Source organism: Malaya genurostris, chromosome 3 (assembly GCF_030247185.1).
Source record: "Malaya genurostris strain Urasoe2022 chromosome 3, Malgen_1.1, whole genome shotgun sequence".
Taxonomy (NCBI): Eukaryota; Metazoa; Arthropoda; class Insecta; order Diptera; family Culicidae; genus Malaya; species Malaya genurostris.
In genome coordinates, this window is record NC_080572.1 from 118,189,278 (window position 1) to 118,217,157 (window position 27,880).

Consider the following 27,880-nt stretch of genomic DNA (forward strand, 5'->3'; position numbering starts at 1 on the left):
CCGAAGGGCGATTTAATTCGAGAAATTAGCTGTTCCTTGCGATACGCTCCATAATCACTCCGCTATTGTAAACAACATGACCCGTGGTGTCACGTGACTAACCTTTCTGAGCAAGTCATTCTGGAGAGGCGGGGCGACTCTCCTGTACAAACCGGTTGAACCGGAGCTGCTCGATGAAGATTTCTATATCTTCTTCCGCCGGTTGTGGATAGAAAAATGCGCGTCTGCGATAATGTAAATATTTCTACGGGGTGATTGCAAATAAAATTACTACAAAGCTAGGTTAAAGATTCATTATCGGGCTTTCAGTTTCGCAACGTGACATTCCTTCTACTTATTATAATATTATTATTCAGATTCGTTATATCCGTATGTTCTAACTTTGCATTTAGCGCTATACAGTGTCTTCAGTCTCCTATCTGGAGGCCTTTTCCCACTTTTCAGCAAAATCTTTCTCAATATTCGACTGTTCTTTTGATTTCCGAAAGTTTGGCTTCACAACTGCACAATAACGTTGTTCTGGTGTGCTCGGTGGTTGACAGTTCTTTGGTACAATGTTGATGTTGATTTAATTAGAAAAAACGAATTCCCAGGTGAGGAGAATGCTACGGGTTCGAGTCCCATCTCTGAGTAAACTTTTGAACTTGTTAGATACTGATAAAACCTCAAACAATGTTTGCACTTCTCCTGTGACACTTTACCACAATGGTAAGATGCCAAATTAAGTCAAAACAACGCAAACCTTTTTACTGACATTCGGTGACATAAACTTATTGGTTTATCGTGCATGTAGTTACGAATATTTTGTTGTTCAAACCTCAACAACAAATGACCTACTTTTTAGAAAAATCTCGACAACTTTTCGGCCTCGAAATCATACGGCATAAAACTCAAAACCAGGAATTTGATTGAAGTCAGCTATGACATTTGTTTAATCAGTCGAGTAGGTGGCAATAATGAACGAATTCCATTTCACCGAAAGTCTTTTCGCCGAAAGTCGTTTCACCGAATGCCGTTACGCCAAAAGTCGTTTCGCCGTTTCACCGAAAGGGTAATTTCGCTGATCGGGGCATTTCGCCGAATGGGTCTTTTCGGATACATCATTATTTTTTATTATTTTGCCTTCTGTACAACTCATGTGGTGCATCCACATAACCGAAGCCTCGGCGGCATTAAGCCGTCGTGGCGACGCCGGCTGAGTTGGCCGCCGACCCGCCGTCGGAAGCGGCGGCTTCTTGCATACAAACCTGTGACCGCCTCGTTTGCCCGGTCTACTCAAAGCTAGGTATCTTTGCTTTAGCGAGGTCGGACAGTACACGAATCAAATCGATGTGTCGAAGCCGCATTAGATATTTACAATTGTATGTCAACAAAACGGGCACATTGCGTAAAGCTTACATATTTTAAGGCACATTGCGTTAAACTACTTAAACTAGATTTTTTTTTTATTTTCACACCATATGATTTTGATGGAGGAGATCAGCTTTGGGAGATCTAGTCGTCAACGGGTGGTCGGCAGTGACTGGCTGGATCTTGTACGCTGGAGTAAATTGGCACGACGTTGGTACGCATCACTGTTGGTCGCATCTTTTCGTTCGTGTGGGTCCGCGGAAAACACCCCCGATTACCCCCGAAAATTGCATGAATCGGCGAAATGACCGCTTCGGCGAAACGGTTTTCGGCGAAATGACCCTGATCCCAGCTTAGCATAGCTTAGTTGCCCTCCCGTGATTGATTAAAATGCAGTTGAAATTGTATATTGAATGAAATGCATGATACCTTGGGAGTAATGGATCATGCTCAACATGTAACCTGAACTGACTTCGAGCATGTCCAATAACGAAGATGGCCCCAGTTCGCATTCACATCTCATCCAAGTCAGTCGATAAAACAAAACCGCTTACGTTCGGGACGGAAGAAACCAAGTACAGTATTGTGTAGTGAACAATAGAACGATCTCGAAATGAGTGAACCAAACGAACAAAAGCTACCGCCGGTACGAAAGAATACAATTATTGTTGACTTCAGACAGTGCAAAATTCGACCTTCGATACGAGAACTTGAATATTTGCTTAAGGAGCAGATGCATCTTGACATTAAACGTGTGCATTACTTCAATGCAATAAGACGAATAATGTTGTTTACATCCAGTTTTATAAAGAGTTGGATGCAATTCAATTCGCAAAAGACAATAACAATGTGCACTATGTGGAACACGAGAACATTAAGTACAACATTCCAGTATATATGGAAGATAGTGCTGTAGAAGTGCGTGTGCATGATCTTACCTCAAGCGTCACCGATTCTTATATTCGCAAAACTATGTCCCAATACGGAGAGATTCTCTCTATCGAAAAAGAAAAGTGGTAGAACTTTTCCCCCGATATTCTAAATGGCGTACGTTTGTTACGCATACACTTGAAGAGGCCTATACCTTCTTACCGGAAGCCATGCTCCAACCGGAATCGCCGGACCGACCTCGGCACTCCTTCGGGTGTCCCGTGTGGTGTAATAGAGAACTCGGTGTCGGGAGAACTTCCTTCGCCGGGGAACTCTCTGTCGGAGTAGTCTAGATCCTTCGTCGGGGACTAGACGAGTAAATCGTGGCGTAATACCGCTAGAATCGTCAGGGCACCAGTGAACCGGAAGTCACGCTCCAACCGGAATCATTGGATCGACTTAGGCATCCTTTCGGTCGGGTCGTAGACGCGTACCGTAAGCATCGGTTCCGGAGGACTTCCCTCGTCGGGGAACCCTCCGTCGGTGTAGACTAGATCTTCTGGCGGAGACTAGTCGAGTAGTTTCGCGACGTAGCATCAGTTTTGGGTCGTCGAGGCGCCAGTGAACCGGAAGTTACCCTCCAGCCGGCGTCACTGAGCCGACCTCGTCATCCAACTGGTCGATCCCTATGTCCTATGCTATCAGCAGGATGCTGATCCCCATTCTGCATAAATCTGGGGAGGGTGCTGTGAGCACCAATAGCCTTCCACTCCGAAGTAATACCTAGCGGTGGTGCCGGGGAGGTAGGATCTAAGGTGTTTTAGTGGGTAGTTCCAATCAACAGTTGGGTAGAGAGTTCCACACTCCGTGCGTAAATGCATTTCACCTTGTAAAAAAAAAACAAAAAAATACCTTCTTATGTGATTTTCGGCCAAGATACAAGAATTACCTATGTTACCTATGACAATCAGATGGCCACATGTCAATATTGCCAAAAAGCTGTTCACTATGGTAGGCCATGTGATAAACTGGACAAGAAGACAACTACACCAAATGACAACGGTGCTTCCTTCACGCCAACCCCAAGCATCCCCAGTACACCTGTGACAGCCACCAACAACAATGAAGCATCCAATCAGTATCCCCTATAGAACAAATTACACCAGCTACAGTTAACAACTTACCCTCCAACCAACCAGCAACTGCAACCAATGTACAAAAATGCGCATCTACAGCAACTCTCAACGAGCCCAAGACGGAAATCACACACAACACCGACGGTGAAGCAATGGATGATGAGATAAGCCGCGGACGAAGTGACCCCCGATCCTTGTTGGATGGAAATGGAAACTTATCTCCCCCTAGAAAAAGGGTGACAACGAGATTCAATAGCAAAAAAAATTTTAAGTAACAAAAATGTAAGCCAATCGGCCACGTAGAGCTTTTACGCAAAAAGGCTAGAATAAAAATTTTATTACAAAAAAAATGGCCACGCCCAAGCAGGTCACTGTAGGAATTGAAGGAATATTAGTTGCTACTAGTGACCGAGGAGTTCTCTGCATCACCACACGTGTCACGGGAAATAATGTTTCTAAGTTGAATGGTTTTGTGTAACCGACCTCAAATCTAATAAAATGTATAAAATTATTATCAAAATACCGATTCACGATGATTCTCAAGTCCGCGATATTTGTATTTTGTAATATTTCCATTTAGAAATGACATGCATCCGGTAAAGCTGAAATTCTTGGGACGATAATCAATCGATTTGAATCCAACTGAATCCTCAATCGTACCTCGAAACGCGATGTCAGGGAAAATTACTTTATAAGAATATTCTACCAAAAAGGAAATGACAACTTATTCTTAAAAGGTGTCTGATTTATAATGGTCGAAATGGATTGGTAAACTTCTAACCAAATGTTGGTTTTTAAATTTGTAGTTTTTTCCTCAATCCGATTACCAAAAGAGCAATATGGAATTTATTTTATTTACGGCCAATTAGTTCTAAACTGAGGTGATATGATAATAATAAAAGAAGACGATAGTTGACCCAGTCCTACTCAGACTATATACATCGTATTTCTCTCTGGCAGATTCCTAGTTGACCATACAAACACTAAATAAAACTTTAAAACATCTTTAAAGATTAGTGTGTTAGATCAATTAAATTACACCCATTATAAAGGATGGCTTCTATCGTATCAAAGAACGCTCACCAGTAACTCTTCACACGATTGAATCAATGCCATCAAAAAGAGATGAAAATCATCGCAACAACAAAAACCCTGCATGGCTCATTTAACATAACAGTTCGGCTGAAAAGTTCGTATCGTTTAATAGAAACACACATTTTTTTGCCAAAATTCGTTTTTATTATTCAACATAATTGCCATCAGAGTCGATACAGCGATTATAGCGATCTTCCACCTTTTCGATACCATTTTTGTAGTACGATTTGTCCTTTGCCTCAAAATAGGCCTCAGTTTCAGCGATTACCTCTTCATTGCTTCTAAATTTTTTACCAGCGAGCATTCTCTTGAGGTCTGAGAACAGGAAAAAGTCACTGGGGGCCAAATCTGGAGAATACGGTGGATGAATGAGAAATTCGAAGCCCAATTCGTTCAATTTCAGCATAGTTTTCATCGACATGTGACATTGTGATTGTGAGCTCACGCGGCACCCATTTTGCACGAAGCTTTCTCATATCCAAATATTCGTGAATAATATGTCCAACACGTTCCTTTGATATCTTTAGGGTGTCAGCTATCTCGATCAACTTCACTTTACGGTCATTGAAAATCATTTTGTGGATTTTTTTCACGTTTTCATCGGTAACAGCCTCTTTTGGACGTCCACTGCGTTCATCCTCTTCGGTGCTCATATGACCAGTACGAAATTTTGCAAACCACTTACGAATTGTTGCTTCGCCCGGTGCAGAGTCTGGATAACACTCATCAAGCCATTTTTTGGTATCGGCGGCACTTTTTTTTATCAAAAAGTAGTGTTTCATCAACACACGAAATTCCTTTTTTCCATTTTTTTTACAATAACAAAAGTAGCTTCACTAAAAATGCAATATCTCACAAACTAATAATCAGACAGCTGTCAAATTTATACACGTATCTTTTGAAGGTTGGTACTAACTGAAAATGGTATGGATTTAATTCTAGTGGCGCCCTCTCATAGAAACGATACGAACTTTTCAGCCGATCTGTTAGAATAGGCACCAGTGCGAGAGCGAATTTCTCTCGATGACATTTCTGAGAATCAAAGGTTAGCACGCTGCTCTGGGGATCCTCTCTTAAGCAACAAACGGTAGCTTATTCTCGTTTCGCGATCCGATTCTATACAGGCAGTTGATAATTGCGATAGAATCATTTTACTATTGCCGCTTATTCTATTTCTGTGCATATAACCTTTGTATAAGTTGTGTCTATGAAAATGTCTGTGAATGCTCCACACAAGGGTTTTGAAATATTGCAACCTAGTATGAGAATCATCAAGTTGAATCATCGATTAGATTTTCTGCGATAATTGTCAACTTGCGATTCTCTCTTGGAAAATTCCACACAGCAACGATCATTATCAGACTGTACATTTTTTTAAGGGTCGTGAAATACTCAGAGTATGAAGTGGAGCGAAGAAATGTAGAAAAATTCTCTCGCGGTTCATGCATTGAGAGACTCGAGTTCTCGCAATCTTCTACCGGATTGAAAATGTTGTATACAATAAAGATAGCAATATAGTAGTTTCTGTCAAATTATCGGCAATCACCAACACTGGTCATTATTCTAGTGAAACAATTTTATTGCTAGCGAATCACCATATACGAAATAGAAACAAAGGACGCGGACAATTCGGGCTCACCACTATACAGACGGCTTCGAATATGCATTAGAAAACTAAATACATGATTCAATTTAAGTTAGTTAAAAAAGCGTACAAAAAAACTACAAATATATACTAAGCGAAACACTTTCAATATAAGCACCGCTAACGAATAGCGTTTAAATTGAGCTCACCACAACCTATAGTTTTGAAGAACGAGGAATGACATGAAAAAAGAAAAATATTTTTTTCCCGATTAGACTACTCTTAAAAGTTCGAAAGAAGAGATATGAAGAAAAATCTCTCGAAGAATTAAGAATAATTGAAAACACTTTGTAAAACGAAGTAATAGTTTGATAGAAAAAAGTTCTGGTAATTGTTGCAAAATAGGAGAAGAGTATCTTTTGCAATTGTGACCTTTTACGACAGGGAAACAGGAGTTTTTTGCCGCCGCATACCACACGGTCTCTCAGCTGATCCTGTCCGGAAAAGGATCATAGGTACTATCAATCTTCTATTCGACACCAGCTCCTTGGATCTGTATTTTTAAAACATATCAATATTAAAACACAAATGATTTGAGGCAACGATAGCAATGACGATTGCAATGTAATTCTGCATTGAAGATGGTGTAGTTCTGCAAAGGAGATAGTTAGGTATGCATACTTTTGAACCCAAAACCTGACCCGAATTCGATCCCATCTCATTATCACTCATGGGAAAATCAGTTCATTGGATTTTCTAAAACACAATCAGTGTCTGAAAAAATCACTTCGGAGACTTTCATTCATGAGACAAATATCCACAAAACTCTGAACCTCGAAATTCACAAGTGCTTTTTTGTGTCAGTGAACCTTGATGACGAACTTCCACCCACAGAAATATCGCTGAAGAAATTAGAGGTAGAGGAGTCTCCGATGATATTTCAATGCGGAATTTCCACTAGGCTTCAGTTCGATACCGAAGTGATTCGTGCAAGGTTTAATTATTATATTTTCATCAATAAAAAAAATCTCTACAGATTAAATTCGCAACTGAGAAATGATGACGGCGATATTTTCGATGCACGTAGGGTGGGCAATTTGAACAACAATATATTATTGTCACATTCCAGATAGTGATTGTAGCGACGAAAGGCTGTTTTAATACTTATACTCAGTGCAGTAAAACTTCATTCATTTCAATTGAATCTGAATGTGGAACACATTGACGATCTCTCTAATGCAGTACACTTCACTCTCTGACACACACAATGTTTGCTGACGGGCCGAACGGGCAGCATTCAGTTCATCACTCGTTTCTCTTCAATCTAGGCTCAGTTTAACCACCGTCAGTTGATCTCTTGAAGTAACAAAATATCTCTTTCAATAGTGTGAGAGCGGCCTTCAAATGAGGTTCATGTAAACATTGGTATTGGTTCAAGATAATAGATGAAAGACAAACCAGATAGCTGAAATATCAATCACAGAATACACATGAATTAATTGTTTGCTCCTTCAGTTTTCATTTTTAATACTTTACTTCATTTATAATTCTATTCGTTCGAACTTGCTTACTACCAAGAGCGAAGGCAATGAAGGAGCTACACTACTTGGTACTCGAAACTGAGCAAGCGAATCTTCAAATGAATAGTTACGATTATTCAACTGACGATGAATTCCGAGAGCTACACTTGAAAATGGCAGCAAAAGTCAAGTGAATTAGTAGGGATATGCTGACGGTGAGCGGCCATAAATTTCATTTTCATCTTATATTATTTGATTGAAAATGAAATTTTACCGCACTGCTTATACTTATAGAAGTAAAAAAATTGTCAGCATGTCTCAAACACGCAATAGGTGCTGCGTTTAAATGGCGTGTTTGAATTGACGTGGCAATAGCCTGCGCTCCTGTTACTTCTGCGTATGATATTAAGACAAATATGTTTTAATCAGCTGCATAACATTCTTTGTGATTGTTTTCTATCAATGTTTTTATTGCCATTATAACATTTATTAATCACAGTACTTGCTGCTTTTATAAATAATATTACTCAACTACCAAGGTGTTGCCGAATAAATTTCGAATACATCACCACTATAGATTTACTTAGCAACCAACCTACGCGCACTGATCAATTTCAGGAAGGTTCAGTTTTTGTTAATCGGCGAATTTATTCATCTTGTATTCTGCAAACAGTTGAGATATAACGGTTATAAAAATTTATGATCATTTCTCAAAAATCTTCGGTTCGAGAATCAAATTAGATGAACAATAAACCTTTTTTTAAATATTACCGAGGAGAATGAGTGATTTTTTGACATGTGAAATCAGTTTCAGTGAGAATCGCGTGTAAAAAATATCAGTACTGAGCTTTTCGGTAGTGAGTTTTCTGATCGAAACATCAATCACGCGATTTTTTTGTCTGAAAACCATTTCTGAAAAATTTCAGTCGCGATTTTCGAAATTTTGATTTTTTGCCAAAACTGAATTCAGATTATTAGTTTAACGAATTTCGGAAAGGAGCATGACACATTGAACAATCAGTAAAATGTCATTCATTCTGCCGAGCCCGAGAATCAAAGAAACTATCATGCATTCAAAATGAAATTGTATTCTTCATAATAGTTAAGCTTGAACCTGTAAAAATCAAAGCATTTTCATCAGTTTAAATGTATTTTTCTGACAATTAAATTGCAAGTGTCATGCCTTTTGAATGTTAAGTGTAACACATTTGGAAAATATATACTGTTTGATTGATGAAATTTGAGTGGAATATCTATAGGTTTTAATATGATTCCATTTAAATGGGATTAGAAGCGATTGGCACTTGCTACTTCAGTACAGCGAAATTAGTTGTAAAACGCTTTAGTTTAACGAGTCGATTTTTAGCAGTGTAAATGACAAACAAAAGTTGAGATCCACATGTAGCTGATTTTGCGAGTGTGGCAGTGCAGTTACTTTAACATATTTTATTCAAAATCTGGATACACACTTCGAAAAAACCCTGTGATTTTACATCTTATTAGATTCACAAAAATGGAGCGTCGCAGTTCACGCAAATTTACGTGGAAGAACATTTAATATTGTGTCTAAAATTGCATAACATGAAATTCATTTAAATAAAAAAACTGAATACTGATAGCGAGCTATACTGACTTGAACCGAGAACCATTGGATCGCAAAGTACGTCTGTTAGTCGACTGAGTCACAGAAACACACAACTGCTGGGCTGATAAAAGATGCATTTAAATTCATACAGTCGCTCCGCTAACAGAATGCAAGTTACAGTCGAAACCAGTAAAATTCAAGCTAATCTAACATTAGGTCATTAAAAATGAAATTTTCCGTCATTTGACAAATTAGGTCTTTATGAAATACATCGTATGAGGGATTAGGTCACCTGTAAAATTCACATTTGTTTTGTGTGTAGATACGGTTATTTTGTCCAATTTTCAAATTCACAATGTTTATTTATATTGAAGAAGTTTTCAAACTTCTTTTCCTATCAAAAATTGAGGCACGTCAATTTTTTATCTGCATTTTAAGTGCGGAATACTGAAACGTAGTTTGCAAACCAAGTAGCATTTATCTGATTTGAACATTCAACCGTTGAAAGATCCCACCCTAACCATATGCTTTCTGTGATAAAATGTAATCATGTCTAAACAAAACACACGTGGCGATCTGGGCCAAATTTGACCACCATCTTTGTCGAGACAACATGCAACAAATCTTAGTTCTGCGGTTGTGTGCTGATGCAAAACGCCGATGCTTTGCATCTCACTGGTAAAGACAACTGAAGAGTTTGGTTTAGTGCATGAAACAGCATTCCCGGAATACCGTTACAATGATAAATGACTGGAAATCAGTCGCTGTCACGTAGAAGCCCTAGTGAAACAAATTTGTTATGGTTTCCTTCGCAGACCATTCGGTAGCAGCTAAGGTCGGTGGCAATTGTAACCGACTCTCGCAGTAACTTTTCCCGTGTCGTAGCCTCTTTCGAACAAATCCGTTCGGCACGGTTCGATCTTACCCCGTTCATTTCTGTTTTATTTGACCCCAACAACACCGGAACTGCAAACAAACGCCAGAAAATGTGTGAGACTTCGTTTTTCGTTATGCTGTGTTTCGACCGATTACGATCGTGTCTGTTTTGCCGTTTGTTCGAACAAGACGCGCTGAGATCGGAAAATATGATCGTCCCGGGAACAAAAACCGTTAATGGCCATAAAAGTGTCAGTAGCTGAATTTTTCCATTCTTTCCACATAATAGCTATTACCGCGCAATCCCAAACAAAGCGAAACATGCGTGATGTGACCTTCGAGATTCAACACAACGATGCGATGCTGTGCTGGGCTGCTGGGAGGAAAGGTGCTACAACTCTATATCACGGGAAGCAAAACAAACAAATCCGGAGAGGGAACCGATTTTATTCGTCGAACTTCCACAAACGAACACAGCGGCCTGCACGATGCTGTGTGTCTAATCTACACTCGGAGATCTCGGTGAAACACCAGCAGCACTTTTACAGGCGATCAATCGTTCGGATTTAGCTGCGTTAGGGAAGAGATGCGCGACGATGGTGACGATTGGACCTTCGATAGAGAGCTCACGTGTGTATGATTCGAGTGGTAGAAAGACGATTCACGAAGCAAATTGTGTTATTTGTACACGATAAAAACAAAATAAGATTTTTTGTAGTGATTTACTTTCATACGTGATGAGATTTATGAAAATAGTATCTGACCTTCGCTTTTAGTAATTGAAATATGAAACTTCTTATTTGAAAAAAAAAACGGCAAACCAATCGTGAAAATAATTTGCTAATTATGCCCAACTTTTAAGTAATTGATACATGAACTTGACATATTTTGTCTAGCGTGTTTCTTATGGCCAAGTAACGCTCAGTGTTGTATCTAGCAGGAACTTTTAGTCTACGTTTGTCTACGAGGGGGGGAGGGGGCATTCTGTGCAAAGTCTACGTAGTATCATTTTCTTTTATTCACCAAAAAAAAAATTACTAAAATCAGTCAATCAAGCCAGAATTACGTTATCACTTTAGCTTTACCTGAGGCAAGACAGATTCGAAACAAAGTAAATGTCTAAAATTGCGGAAGTGCAAATTTTCGAAAAATACACCTCAAAGGCTAAACTGAACTAAAGTCTTTCCAGTAAAATTGTTCATTTGAATCATTTTACGAAGAAAACTCATTTTCTTTCCTATCACTTGTCCGGCAAAGACGTTTGAGAATCACTGTATCTCATTGCCGCTTGTGTATCATTTATAACAGAGAATTGATGACACCACTCGACCTTCAATGTTAAGAACAATATAACAAAAATCATTTTTAGTATCATTTTGTTGAAAAACAAAATTTATCTAGACCACTTATTAAGTATTTCTAGTTAGTTAAAATTTGACAGACGAACAGTTAGCAGTTTGTCGTAATAAAAACCTTTTTTAATCCACCTAGTTGTGTAATGATGCCTTTCTCATATTACTTATATTTTCAAAAATATCACTAGAAGATTCTGTGAAGAAATTTTTTTCCAATCTTGAATAAAATAAGAAACTTTCTTTGGCTATAAACTAACATAACCTTTTCAATTGGTAAACAGGTATGTCAAGTTAATAGAAATTTTTCTTTATTTTGCATCATCACACTAAATGACGCACTTTACTCTATAGTTCTGGAACCGGAAGTCGGACCCGGATGAAATTAAACAGCAACCTATGAGGCTATAGGAACTGTTATTTGAACCTGTTCGTGTAAATAGATCAAATCATCTCTGTGAAAATTGAGTGAGTCTCGTTTAAAGCTTTTTGACCACTATTTCCGGTACTTCTGGAACCGGGAACTTAGAACCAGCCGAAGTCAGTTCGTTTAGTAAGTAAGTAATATGACCTACAATTTGAATCAATTTGGAGCCAAATCTACACAGAAAAAATTATGAATTCTACAGGTAACATAATTCTAGAAACGATACAATTCATAACTACCTAACTTGTTAAGTGACGCAATATTCCATTCGTACAGAATTTTACAGATACATAAGAAAGGCAATAAGTGTACTTTTATAGAAAAGAATCATTATCATGATCTTTTAATAACACTAACAAGTAGGGTAAGGGCTCCCTATTTTATCTCACTTGTAAGAACGTCGCCTCAAAACCCTGATTTAGCCACTAAAATCACTTTAACTTTTTCATATTACTACTTCATTCGCCTTGCTCCACGTTAAGAATTGATTCACATTTATTGAAAATTTAACTAATATTCAAGAAACTGCTAAAAACACATATGATGTGTTCACTACTCTGCTCCTAATTTCATCTCAATGGATTTTTATCCATCCTATCGTTGGTCCTTTATTCATCCTATAAATTTGTAATGGCGACAGCAATCAAAACAAAATATTCCACTGTTACACTCTCAAGTTCAAAATGTCAGAATTCTTCCTAAAAACGGCCTAATACCAACTATGGGACAACACACGATATTTTTAGAATTAGTTTGAAATCATTTCAACGTTTAAAAAATTTTCGGTCGTTTCCGTTACCTTTCGCTTTAAATTTAAAATTTTATTGCAAAGTTAATTTGGTGAACTTTAAATAAAACCAAAAACAGAATTCTTACTATTTAGGCATTAGCCCTTCTTAAAACAAAATGCAGAGTCAGAGATGCCATTTATACAGATTTATCTGTATTGTATAGATTTTTACGTTCGTATACTGATTTGAATCAATGTACAGATTTTATACAGATTTCCTAAATTAAATACAGATTTGTACAGGTTCATAAAAAGTGAGAAGTAAAAAATTACACTTTTCTTTCTGAGTATCTATTAGTATTTGATTGCAGCGATTCTTTAAAGGTTTATTAATCAACGGACAAATCACATGTTAAAGTGGAAATCTTTTATGCAGATAATTGATTATGATTAACACCATTTTATTAGTGAAAACAGATAGAGCAGATATATACTTTCTATGCAAAGTAATACATATTTTTTATGAAAATATCTGGCATCTCTGTGCACAACCACACACTTCACACACTCAGAAAAATCCTCACTTCAATGCTACGTGAAAACGTATGTGATTTTTATCCATAGAACTTTTCTTGTAATACTTATGTGAAGTATAGATAGCACAGCATGATCTCATGTACTCTTAGTCCACATTTGTATCACGTAATATCTACGTAAATTTTTTCGTAGATTCTATAGAATACTTTTGTGAAATTTATACAAAGTTCATTTAAATTGTGCTGTAAAATTTATTTCATCTGAACTTACTTTTTACCAGAATTTTACTTAATAGTCACTTTATTTCCATGTAATTGTTACTAAAAAGTTCTATATTGAATCTTAATAATGTATATTGATAAGTTTCCGAGAAAATTGAGAGCGCATTTTTTAAATAAATTTGCACATATTTCCTTGTAATTCCGGAACCGGAAGTCGGATCCAAATGAAACTCAGGATTTTTGCATAGGACCTTGAAACCTTTCATTTGTGATCTAAGTTTGTTCATCCATCTCTGAGAAAATTGAGTGACATTATTTGTCTCACACACACACACACACACACACACACACACACACACACACACACACACACACACACACACACACACACACACACACACACACACACACACACACACACACACACACACACACACACATCGACATTTTGTGATCTCGACGAACCCTCCGGGCCTCGATTGTAAAGCCGATTTTCACAGCGAAAGGCAAAAACTAAGTTTCTCAAAACAAGTTTCTTAGTACTATATAAGAAAACCCATATTCTTATATGTGATGTGGTTTCGAGCTTCGAGCGGAATCCACAATAATACATTACAGTCAGTTATGACGTAGTTTAAGTGGACAATGTAAACTCGCTACTCATCACCATTCACAAGAATAAGCACTGTGAAATTTTTATCGTTCGCTACCATCGTGACTCAACCGGACAACCTGAATGGTGCCCATATGAGAGCAAGATGAGATAATGGACCACAATTAATACGATTTATTCCGCCTAAGTGTTACATCTGCAGCGGGGAATTGTCAAGCGTGTAGGAACGCGGGTTCAACGCTTGAGAAGACAGGGACTTTCTCGCATGGGGGTATGTCTTCCGACGAAACCAACGAAAGATGTGATTCAAATGGATTCGTCAGCTGCATGACGTAGACGACGAGACGGTTCTGTCAGATCGGATTTGTTTTCATTTCGTCATATCAAAATACGTGCGTTTAAATCCGGGGCTCCGAAGACAAACAAGTTCAATCCATTCATTCAGCCGACGTTGGCACCCTGCTTTGATACGTGACACCTTTCGTATTGTTGTTGGTTGGCGCAACCGATTCGAATTCAGATGGCTAATGTTTATCTTACTAGCAGCGGTTCATATTTCATATCGGGTTCGGATTAGTAATATTAAAGGGCGTAGATGAGTGCGGGTCAGGCATTCTCTTTCTCGAAAATGATCGATCGCCCCGTTGGCGATAGTTTTAGTTCCAATTCGGATTGTTATTTTACATTCCATTGGTTTCTTCTTTTTTTTTTTGTCGAATCCCGTGAAAGGTCACATCCTACTTCGCATGCGACCACCCAGACTTTACAGACGCAATGCGTGCCATGATTGATGAAGTAATCAAATCTCAAATCTTCTTATTATAATGCTTTTTTTGCGTCACATGATCAAATCATCGATCATTGACTTCTCAATGTATGAGTTTCAATTTACAGCTTCGTATCGTGGCGTTTATGGTATTCAGGAAGTCCAATTAACTACAATTTAGACCGTTAACTCGAGCCAAAAATGCATCAAGCATCGCACAGTACTGCTGAAGTGTGTGGGAATTTCACACTTGACTAAGTGGTGCATGTTTCATCGTTCAGCTGCCTCAGTTCAACGTTTCGCTCAATTGACACAATTGCATTATTCCATCGAGCAGATGCATACAATTACGTTTTATCTTTCCATCGAATAAAAATCCTAAAACTTTGTCAAATCAAATACATTCAGAGAATTGTAATTTGAGAAGAATTCCAAATAACAGACAAAATAACGAATGATGATATAATTTGCCCAGTATGAGCTGTTAGAAACAATTATCATCTATTTTTTCTCTCCAATTTTTACAGACACATCCTACGAGAAGGCATGCCGAAGAGGTTCGGCCCCAAGTACTCCGATCTTAGGACAAAAGTCAGAATCCACCTCAAGATTCACCAACTTCTTTTCGAAACGGTAATTGATTGAATTAAATTGTGACCCACTTTTAAGCCGATGACTGACATTCCTCTTCGCATTTTTTTCAGTTCCTTCCGATCGAACCCGCTAAAGCGAACAAAATCCGTCACCAAATTGGAACGATCGAAGCGTGGCCAGGGTGGACTGCGGGGCTCTAGATCACATGAGAGTCTACTGTCCAATCACGCGGTGATGTCTACCATAGATTTGTCCTGCATCGGTGCGATCGGAGTAGTTCCGGTGCACGCGTCAGTTTTGGGCCGACGGCACTGTTTTCAGGTGCGCGGTGGACCCCGAGGGGAACGTTACTACAGCTGTGGATCGCGTCAGGAACGGGATCTATGGATCTACAGTTTACGAAAATCAATCGCCCCGAATGCCGAAAATACCCGGCGGACGGACAACTCGCTGAAGATGTGGGTTTACGAAGCCAAAGCACTGCCACCGAAGAAGAAGTACTTTTGCGAAATCAACCTGGATAAAACGCTGTACGGGCGCACGTCGGTCAAGCTGCGATCAGAGCTACTCTTCTGGGGTGAATATTTTGATTTTCCGGACGTTCCGGATATAAATGTAATAACGGTTAACGTATACCGGGAAGGTGAGAAAAAGAAAAAACGAGACAAACATGCTCTGGTGGGCTCCGTTAAAATACCAATTCACGAAGTGACCTCCAGGACCTTCTCCGAAGATTGGTACACGATTATTGCAGAGAAACATGACAGTATCAGTAAAAATTCATCCAAAGAACCTATGCCTACCCTAAGGATAAAGTGCCGCTTCCAAAGCATTGATATTCTCCCGATCGGCGTGTATCAGGAGTTTCTCGAATATTTGAAAGAAAATTACAAAAAAGTTTGCGAAATCCTAGAGCCGGTTATTGGTGTGAAAGCAAAAGAAGACATTGGACAAGCATTGGTGTTGTTGATGCACGCGCAGGGAATGGCTGCAGCGTTCCTCACGGATGTAGTGGCGTTAGATCTTTTGCGCGTCGGCGATCAGCGGCTAACCTTCCGCGGAAATTCCCTTGCAACGAAAAGTATGGAAGCTTTTCTTAAACTAACCGGAGAACAGTACCTGCAGGACACACTTTCTGCTCCGATATCGGAAATTATTTCGTCCGATCGTGACTGTGAAGTTGATCCTTTGAAGGCTACTGGTTCGTTATCTCGACAACAACAGGCTCTTAGAAATGCGGTTAAAACTGCATGGACTAGCATTGTAGACAGTGGTAAGAACTTCCCTGTCCAGCTAAGGGATTGCTTTTCGACATTCCGCGAGCGACTTCAGTTGCTCGATCGTGAAGACATGGCCGACAATTTAATTAGTGCCTCGATCTTCCTGCGTTTCCTTTGCCCTGCAATCCTTTCGCCTAGTCTATTTAACATTACCAATGAACTTCCATCTGCCAGAGCAACCCGTAACCTTACACTGGTGGCGAAAACTCTTCAAACTCTAGCCAACTTCACCCGCTTTCAAGGCAAAGAAAACTTTATGGAATTCCTCAACGATTTCTTGGAACAAGAAGCACCTCGTATGAAACAATTCCTTCACAGCATTTCTACCCGACCGGAAAACCCAATGCAGGAAAGCATCCTTGACTGGGCCGGATATATTGATCAAGGAAAGCAGCTGTCCATTCTGCACACACTCCTCGCAGAAAGTATCCAAAAACTACCCACTTCCAAACAGAATGAACTTCATCCACTTTCTGCAATTCTGGAGTCAATTACCGTCACCAAGGAAACCAACAATTTTATCACCACACAGCAACAGATTCCACAACCACAGCCTCATCCGAACCAGGAAAATCAAAGCCTGCCGAATGCACCAATCAAACCGACCTCGGAGCGAGGAATAATTCGTGGTGTTTTAACACCAACTTCATTGGAGAAAAACATTTTCCGCTACAATGATCCAACTGTGCGGCCCCTGCTCAGTCAGAACCAAAGTACCAACTCTCTACAGCACTCGCACTCCACTTCTAGTATTAATTCGACAACCAATCTACATGTCGTCACCACAGCTGTTCAACATCACAACGTCTCAAGTACAAACAACTCCAGTGAGAACAAATATCAATATCCAATCGGTAGTATGCGCACCTACGGAGCCAGCTCCCATTATTACAATAATTCGAACAACATCGGTAGCTTGAAGAGCGAGAAAGAAAAAAGCCCAATTCTGAACAATAGCATCCGAGCGAACACACTTCCCAGAAACAATGGCATCACAATAAGCAACAGCAACATTAACAATGATGTAGAGGACCACACTAACGGCAACAACCTCATCCAGATTGGCTTCGACCCAAGCAATCCGTTCAATCGAAAGAGTCCGACACCTCTGCTGAAATCTTCGGTTCACATAAATGGAAGTCGAAGTCGTAATCTGAACGGTTCACAGCTCAGCTTGCTTTCCGATCTAGGAAAGAATCCACTTAGTCTGGGAATTCCGCACAGCGAGATGGTAACGAGTAGCACTCCCACTCCTGCTGTCAATTCGAATCCATCCAATATGCCAATGAGTTTGGATGATTTGGAAGACCTGTTCAACTACGCCGACGAACAAAACGTAGCAGAAGCTCAGAAAGGCAAAGAACAACTGACGGGCAAAGGGAGCAATATTTCAATCGGACAAATTTCCAATATCTGTAGTTCCGGTTACCAAAGCATCACAACCCAATCTCAGAGTTCAAGTCCGGTAGAACTCGGGCAGCAGCAAATTGAATACGTGACAACCAAAGTTCCACCACCACGGAAGCCTGGCAGCAAACAATACGGTTTCATCAACCAGCGTTACACTCCAGCCGGTAACAATGGGAACATTGTTAGCTTGAACTGTTCGAATAACAATAATAACAACAATGATCATGAAGGTTCATACGCTCCATTGGCGTACAAAAATCCCCTGTACCATCACGGTACGAATTCTAGCCATGGAAACGTTTACAACAACAATTTGATTATTGGAAGTAATGCTGCTGGTAGTAGCAGTGTCCTTATCGGTGGCAGCAACGCCTACAAAAGTCATCTCAGTACAATTGGAAGTGGTGGCAATCTACACACTTCGAGCAGTGATGAGAGGCTGAGTAATCACGATAATTATCGGGATTTGGAATCACTGAATGCTGGTAATGGAAATGCATTCGACGGATTCGGTGGGCTTCATGGCCGACGACTTGGAAGCAGCCGAATGCCTCGGACAAATCCCTTGATGCAGGTAAGTCTGTACTGGATTCGTTTGATGAAAATTGATCACCAAATGGCTGTTTTGTTTCACTTTTCAGTACAAACGTGAGGAGTCCCTGGATATACCGCCGATCAATAGTTATAACAGTGGAAGCAGCAGTCGGGATCACCATCATCACGGCAATATCAACAATAGTACCAGCAGCACCGGAAACAACCGATACCAACGTCGAATGAGCATTGATTCCGGTAGAACACTCTCGGACAGTTCAACCGATACAGAAAGTGCTCCAAAGCAACATCCCACTTCGGCTGCTTACAACGGTCACATTGCCCATGTTGGAGGCTTGAGCAACCACCTGGAGAGCAAACGTCGCCATCATCGTACCAGTACTAGTAAATCTGTCGAACAGTGCGAACGAGAAATACAGCGACTACAAGCGTCGGTAGATGAGTTGCGTCAAAAACTAGAGGAGTCCGAACTGAAAGAGGTAACCGAAGATCTAGAAGCGATTTCACATCACAGCGATACTAAGATTCGCAGCATCATTGGACGGTAAGTTTGGTAACCTTCAAACATAAATGGGCTTATTATTCCTAATTTAACAATTCCATTACTTACACATCCCATTTTAGCCTTCTGGCAATGGAGGAGGAACTTCGACGTGAGCAGTACAAGATGTCGCTCGTTCTAACGCACAAACAGCGGGTAATCGAAGCCCAAGGCCAACAGATTGCAGCTTTGGATGCGGCCAACAATCGTCTCTTGACGGCCTTATCCAGCCTTCGAAACCGGTACGAAAATCAGTCGAACCAAAGTGACACCAGCTCTCCTCAACCGAACGCCAGTGCATCCTCTTGTTAAAAGCGTTTTCAATGATCGCTAAACTCGTAATACTGCTGCTCTCTTATTGGAAGCATAATATCCTGCGATTTTGTTCTCTCGGTTCAGAAACTTGGAAGCGAACACAGCAAAGAACAACGCGCAATGGGTTAAACTTTTTTTTTGTAAATAGTGGCAACACAAAATCTTTGAATAATACTTATGTTTAGAATTTTAAATTATTTATTGTACAATATGCACCCTTAAAGATTTTAAGCTATGATAATTGAACATCATACCTAGTTTTATTTGTTTTTATTTTTCGTTGAGTGAAGCACAAAACAATTCACAATTCGGGAATAAGTCAACAGACCACTTTATTGAGTACCTATACTCAAGTTCAGCAACTACAAAACTACATGTCGACTGATGATAAAACATTCAATCAATACGATGCCTCTGTCGGAAAGCAATGTGACTGCCTCGGATCAAGCGACCGTGATATCTAATAAAAACCAGTATTCATTATATCCGGCGGTCGCCCTACGATTAGTTTTGAGCTCTTTTACCACACCCTCAATATATTGAGATGATAATATTGTAAAAATCATAAGAAATTAATCAAATATAACCAAAGAATCATTTCATGAATAAAGCTTCTCGTAAATTTATTTTCTATTTAGAAATCTAATGTTTAGTAGAGTTACATATGTATTCGTAATCCTGTCCCAATGAAAAGTTAGCATCAGCAATCTCACTGTGCATTCAGAATTTCAATATCAATTTTTTTTGGCGCAAAATATCCTCTCAATAGTTTTTATACGTACTTTATGAAATGTTTATGTGTAAAATTTTTGACTACTCATTATCACACCACACTATTTGTAAAAGTTTGTCCACAAAATATATCGAAGAAAAATAATTTAGAAGAATAGCAAATGTTTAACTGCTGTTTACAATCAATCCGAAATTCATCATCACTTGTAATTTGTTCGCAAACATTTTACAGAAACGGAAACGTAGAGACAACGTGAATGATTTTGCTGTAAAAATGAGTTTATAGATGTTGTTGGAAGTGGAATTTTGAACAGATTTTAGTATCGTTTACGGTAGAATATTCTTAGTTGTGTTTCGAAGAGAAATATCAGCATAACTACAGGTTATTACTATACCAAAAATTAACCTCAAAGAGTGTTAGCATTAATGAAATTACTCCGGAACATCCAGGCGAGACTTGCCGATAAAAGGCTCCTGGTCAAGGATCTGCCGACAGCCCTAAGCGACAAGAAGTTCCAAAGCAAGCTGAAGAGAAAGACCGAGCGAAAAGCGGCAACATCGCTGCGTTCGGAAGTTGGTTCTACCGACCAAACAGTGAAAAAGTACCTGGCGGATATGAGCATACATGTCAGGAAGCGGAAGTCGCGTCCACTGGTTTCGCAGCTGCAAGCAATGACGCAGTGGCAGAGGCTGAATAAGATGGTCAACTCGATTTTCCCTGCAAATCGCGACGTGGCGGTGGTGATGGACGAAGGGACCTATCTCACCGTGGATGGTAATGACTGGCACTTCGTATTTTACTTCCCCCACGAAGGCAGTGAACTCAAAGGTGAAGTTCATTTAACTCATAATAACCCAGGTGTTCTCCAATTTGAGTCAAATGAAGTGATACCTTAAATTCCATCATAGTTTATGGCAAAGAGCTTGGGAAACGTGACATTGCTATTTAAAATATTTTATAATTGGAATTATCCTACGTATGATATTTCATACGCTGGGTCAATGCAGTATCAAATGAAAACATCAAAGGTTTTTTGCGCAATATTTTTTGAAACTGTTTTATTCTCGAAGAAATATTACTGAGATAATAAAATTTAATTCAATGTAATTTATGGTACCGGTAGAAACACTCTGAGGGATGAAGAGCTACATCTCATTTCAAACAAATAAACGTGGTACATTTGTTACAGAATGCATACCGTCGTTGTGTTTTTTTTCGTATTAGTATTGACCAAATGGTTCATTCCGTCGAATCTACCTTCTGAAGACTTTGAATGCCTGGGTTTAATCTACATAAGCTCAACTCTGTTTGGATTTATGTCAGTAAGAAGTCCTTCGCAAACAGCTCTAGTGAAACCCAGTAAAAGTTCTTTTTCGTGAGTCTTTCTATAGATCTACCAAAGATTTACGACACCACAATTCAGCATGAAACGGAAATGAGGCCAATACCATTTTTTATTACGAATGGTAGATCGGTAAAGTCCTCGTTGAGTGTCGAAGAGATCTACTCCTCCCATCCCTTTGTTATACATTTTGCAAATATGGGGTTGTGATACTGTCCCTTTTTTCTTTTCGGAGGAAATGTATCTAACACATGTGCCACCACGCAGGACAATGGTGTGATCTTTTACGTTAGTAGCCATATTCACAATATTATTGTCATTCCATCGAATAATGGTGATATTTGTCTGGCTATCGCGCACAATGTCATATGATCCTTTAGTTTGCTTTTAGAGGGAGTCCAACTGTGCCTTCTCAATTCGGTTATTTCGAATGGTTCCAAAAATATTTATGTTTCTTCTTGCAAAATCGTCTAATAAAGTCAAGCTGGTAAAAAAATTGTCGATGTATATGTATGTCCCGTTTTTAATAATTACATTACTCAAGTCAGTTACAACTTTGTATCCCCAGGCTTGCGATCAGTTTTTCCTATAAAATATTTTCATCAAATTTACGATCAAAATGAAACATTTGTTAGAATTAACCCAAAAATTTATAATGCTCCACATATTTCTTCGGATTTTGTTATAGATATAACTATTTTTGTATTTCTGGCAACGTTTTGTCACAAGATGTAAAAAATGAAAGTAAATTCAAACAACAAATTCAATGAAATATATGGCTTACTTTTCTGTTGTCATTTTCACCAACTTCATAAAGGTAGAAACACTGAAAAAAAAAAGTTTAAAAAATGACAACTGTTTTAAAACACAAAGTAATCAGAAGAGTAATTTTTCTTTTGGCGTAGAGTTGAAGCTGTTAGCTAGTCAAATTCCGCAGCAAACAAGAATTGAAAAATAGGTATTTTTGCGTATGAAATTTCATACGCTAGGACATAATGGGTTAACACACCAAGTTCCCCAAGAAGGTGCAACCAGCTAGAAGGGGTTGTCAAAGCCGCCCTTCTTTCGCTCCGGACTGGCCGTGAACGGGGAAATTTATTCTACGAAATACCCACCGGAAGTAGCGTCGTTCATCAAAAGATACCATAAGGGCGAAGATGCGTTGGCGTTGGCTCACTCTTCGAAGCGATCGTCGAAGGAGGTGGAACGGTCGAATATTGATGTGGTACCCAAGTCGGCGAACCCGCCCAACGTCCCTCTGCTGCATACTATCTACTCCAACGATTTTGTGGCGAAAACTGAGAAGGAATTGATAAATAAAACGAAGAAAGAACTCAAAAACATGCCTACACCCATGTTTTCGTTCGCCTTGGTGAATGTTCCTCTGATGTACAGGAAGGCCGTTCACAAGTGCGAAAATTTTTTGTAAGCGTAAATAATTACCTTCCATGGGAAATTTATCAAATGCACTAAGCAGTTCAATTTGAACTGCTCTGCACTGATGAGTCAAAGACGAAACGCAAAAATAATAAAAACGGTTATGTGCCCTAGCACAAAATTTGGCTAACCCCTAAATGTATCAAATGCAATTATTTGTCTTAGCTTTTTTGTCACCATTTGAAAAAGTCCATTTTTCTAATGTAAACTAGCTTCAGCAACCAGTGATCCTTTTCACTATACGAATAACCATTTGGCCATTATTTTTCCTTTCGATCAACAGTTAACCGTTACTGTCGATGACGTCATGAGAGAGATCCGAATGAATGTGAAACATAGATTTTAGTGCAGTAAAACTTCATTCAATTCAATTGAAACTGAATGTGGAACACATTGATCTCTCCACTGCAGTAAACTTCACTCTCTGACACACACAATGTTTGCTGACGGCCCGAACGAGCAGCATTCAGTTCATCACTCGTTTCTCTTCAATCGAGGCTCAGTTTAATTACAATCAGTTGATCTCTTGAAGCAACAAAATATCTCTTTCATTAGTGTGAGACCGGCCTTCAAATGAGGTTCATGTAAACATTCTAATTGGTTCAAGGAAGTAGATGAAAGACAAAACAGATAGCTGAAATATCAATCACAGAATACACATAAATTAATTGTTTCCTCCTTCAGTTTTCATTTTTAATACTTTACTCCATTTATAATTCTATTCGTTCGAATCTGCTTACTACCAAGAGCGAAGACAATGAAGCAGCTACACTACTTTTTGAACTGACGATGAATCCTGGGAGCTCACTTGAAAATGGCAGCAAAGTCAAATGAATTAGTAGGGATACGCTGACGGTCAGCAGCCATAAATTTCATTTTCATCTTATATTATTCGATTGAAAACGAAATTTTACCGCACTGATAGATTTATCTGTAAACCTGGCATTTCTGCTGTGATTTATGTCGTTTTCTTTTTTAATTTGCACTACACCGGTGCAGTGCTACACGGAGGCATGAATAAACGAAAAAAATTATGAAAACATAAACAGTAACCATTGACTACAATAAACGATTCCATTGCACAGAGCTTCACATAACTTTTGATGAGTGCTACACCAGTGGTATCGGTGCAGGAAAAGTGTAGCAATGGTGTAGTGCAATTGGCAAAAACGAAGGGTTTCAGTCAGCCCGGTGGTAACAAAAAGGCGCTCTAGCCAGTGCTATCGTAACCAACATATCGGTCCTTTGGGGTTTTCAAAGCTATAGCAAGTCACTGAGAGCAAAGTAAACAAAATGAAGAAAAATACAACACATCATCGATTGTGAAAATCAGTATTACAATTTGGCACCGCACGTTTCATAACGATATCACATTTATAATCAAACATATAAAAATCAACTTTGTTTCAACAAATCATAGAAATTTAGCATCGACAAACTTTTATTTATGTTTACATACTTCTTTGTTGTTTTCGTCTTTGCGGAAAAGATGATGATCACCAGAACATGGCGGCCCAGCAGAGACTTGGTTTCAGTGCAACCTTATCTACACCAGTGTAGTGCAATTTAAAAACGAAAACGCCATTAGGGGCTGTCCATAAAAGACGTCACGCTTTTTTGACTCCCCATCCTCCCTTTGTCAAAAATTGACACAGAAGCAAAGGGGGGTCCCCCCCCCCTATGTCACATGTCACGAAATAAATAAAATTCATCTCAATACATTCTCAATATGTATGACAAACCATACAAATATGAGGGAAGCGGTCGATTTATTACATGCTGTCATTAGATTAAAAAATATCCCTAAAACTACAAAATCATCGGAATTATTTTATTTTTATCAATTACTGGGTCCGGCACTCGAAGTGTAACCAACTTCAGACCGCTCGCGCAGCTGACGCACGGGCATCAGCTCTCTAGAAATTTGCTAAATGACAGTTCGGAGTTGTATTGTTTACAAGCGCAAGAGAGCATTTTGCCAAAAGTGAACGCGAAAAAAAAATCAGTGATGGATTTAAAACGTAATAGTGTGATTGCTTTATATTTAGATGGAAAATCACAACCAGCGATTGTTCGTGAGCTCAAACACCTTAAAGTGAATAAAGTTTTTGTTTATCGCACCATAACCCGTTACAATAATACTGGTAGCATCGCAAAACGTCATGAAGGTGGTCATCAAAAGACTGCAACGTCACGTGAGGTGGTTCAAAAAGTGAAGAAGCGACTTGAACGAAATCCTCGACGAAGTGCCAATCAAATGGCAAAAGAACTGAAAATATCCGACCGTAGCATCCGCCGCATACTGAAAAATGATCTGAAGGTCAAGCCTTACAAGATCCAAAAGGCGCATGATCTCACACCGAAGCAGCAACAAGTTAGACTTGAGAGAGCGAAGGAGTTGCTTCGTTTGGCCTAAAGCGGTCAATTTCCGAACATTGTATTTTCTGACGAGAAAATTTTTCCAATTGAGCAATTCGTAAACTTTCAAAACGATTTACTTGACTGACCGTTCATACGAGAATTTGAGTCATCGATTGGCCACCAGGAGGCAGCACCCGCAACAGATAATGGTTTGGGCCGCTGTAACCGCAGATGGGCGCTCTCCAATCGTTTTCATCGAGCCTGGCGTCAAGGTAAATGCGACATATTATCGGGAAAGTATTCTGGAGGTTGCTTTGAAGCCGTGGGCAGACAAACATTTCGGTGGCAGACCACGGACGTTTCAGCAGGACTCGGCACCGTCTCACAAAGCTCGAGTGAACCAAGAATGGCTGAAAAACAACGTTCCGAACTTCATCACGTCCACACAACGGCTCTCGAATTCACCAGATGCGAATCCAATGGATTATTCTCTTTGGGCCATTTTGGAGAGCAAAGTCCGAACTTAAGGATACACCAGTCTCGAGGCGCTGAAAAAAGTTATTGTCCGCGAGTGGGCCTAAATACCTGCAAGTCACATTCGGCAACTTGCGATTCGTTTTTTGACCGTCTCAAGGCCATAGTCAAGGCAAAAGGTGGTCATATCGAGCAAAAGTGAATTGATTCTGAATTTTGTATTGTTTTTACACATTTTGTACTTTGAATTAAGTAAAAGTAATTTTCCAAACTGAATTTATGGCCTTTTTAATTGGTTACACTTCGAGTGCCGGACCCTGTATATAAATTAACAAAAGTTGGAATTGATGAAACATTTAAATCATCTGTTTTATTCCTCCTAGGTGTACACAGATATATTATTGTTTTAGGTAAAGAATAATATTTCCTTAATGTAACAGGGCTAAGAAAATTAAGACCAAAACCTCATCAAAACGAGATCACTGCCGGAGAATCTTTTCATGATCAGTTGATCAGTGAATTTTAAATCACATCGATCAATATCGGTACTGATCTTCCGTCACACAATGGGTAGTGATTTTGAGCTAAAATGATTCTTGATTTGTGTAAGTTCAATCATTGGATGATTCGATAAGCTTTGATGTTGGTGGATGAAAATCACATATGATCAAGATAAGACATGACATGATCTACGTCTGAAATCGTTGATCTCCCGCCCTTTTTCAAATGGAGTACTATTGAATAAACTGCATCAGAATCAGATAAGAGAAATTCTTATGATATACTATTATCAATGCTAGAAAATCAAATTACTGAAAAAATTGACAGTGCATAACTTAAGTTAAACCGTTTGAAGGCTTTTTTTTTCGTTTTTACTGATATTAGGCACAATTTATTAATTTCGCTAATTTATTCGCTCCTCCGTGCACTTTTGCTGATCACAACAGAAATGATTTCCTGCATCATTCATTCATTTAACATTAACATCAACAAATACACGTTTTTCTATAGAATGTAAACGTTTATTGTGGAGATTTTTTCAGGAAATAGGGCAAAGCAGTAATATAATTAGGTATTTCAAAAATGCGCTCATTGAAAATATTGGACGTCACATTCCAGAAACCTTCCCCCTTCCCCCTGTTACAAAAGGTCACGTTTTATGAAACACCCCCCTCCCCCTTGCGGCGTGACGTCTTTCATGGACAATGTAAACATTACGCATTGAACTAGCTTCACCCAACATTCTAATTGGACTTCCGTTCCGATGAAACCCTAATCGAGTGAACACGTTGTGCCGTATTAGTGCGGTAAAAATTTGAGTATTTCACGAGAAAGGAAGGATTTTCATCCGAACTTTCGCGACTCCACGAAATCACATAGCGAGGTTCTAACTTTATGTCCAGTGAAAAGAAAGTCCATTGGACTATAAACAAAAAATTAACTGGCAATATAGCTAAGTCTCTGAGCCATCAATCGGTGTCATCTCGATTGAGGTGACGCCACCAGAAGTGAAGAAGAAGAAGAAGAAGAAGAAGAACATTGTAATTGAAAATACCCTATGGATAAAAAGTTACAATCATTTAAAAGTGCTGCAATTTGAGACCGTATACCCTCTATTGGTTCATATTGAGAGTAACATTATTTGAATATGCTTCTCAGTGATGAATGTTGATAATCACCCTCATTCTTGTTTACGTCCGTATCGACCATATGGATTCGAACGCGAATCGTTTGCCACAAAACAATAAAATATCAGTAGACTTCTTCAAGTAAATGCTAAGCTATGATGAAATCACTCCAATTAACCATATGCGACACGCTAGAATGTATGCCCGTTTAGTTTCGAAAGACACATGGATTCAAACAACATTCGTACGAACGAAAAGTCCCATTCTCGTTTACAGACGAATAGACGAAATGCCGTGGTTTGGAATCGACAGTTTACTGTTGCGAATCAACCGTTTGAATACATTGAAAACAGTTTAACCGATTTCCAGCAAATTTATCTCCGAATGTAAAGGTGATTTGCAATCAAATGATAGATTTGTTTTTTGAATAAACGATTTCTAAAGTACAGTCATAGTAAAATGCTTGCTTTTTTCTGGCGAGCCTTCGCATATATGCGCGGTTTCAAGTTTTTACGCATCAAATTTTACCGTATCTATTAGGTACTTT

At 39.1% G+C, this 27,880-nt stretch overlaps 1 protein-coding gene across 11 annotated transcripts in view; it reads left to right on the forward strand.

Moving 5' to 3' along the window:
- The window catches only part of LOC131436857 (ras GTPase-activating protein raskol), a 352,339-nt gene extending 332,355 nt beyond the window's left edge, over positions 1-19,984 (forward strand). For all 11 annotated transcript variants that reach the window (XM_058605803.1, XM_058605805.1, XM_058605804.1 and 8 more), the window contains 4 exons: positions 15,191-15,296; positions 15,368-18,521; positions 18,589-19,046; positions 19,127-19,984. In XM_058605803.1, coding sequence (XP_058461786.1) covers positions 15,191-15,296; positions 15,368-18,521; positions 18,589-19,046; positions 19,127-19,355 — 3,947 coding nt within the window. In that variant the 3' untranslated portion in view covers positions 19,356-19,984. The remainder of the gene's footprint in view (positions 1-15,190; positions 15,297-15,367; positions 18,522-18,588; positions 19,047-19,126) is intronic.
- Positions 19,985-27,880: the final 7,896 nt, after the last annotated feature.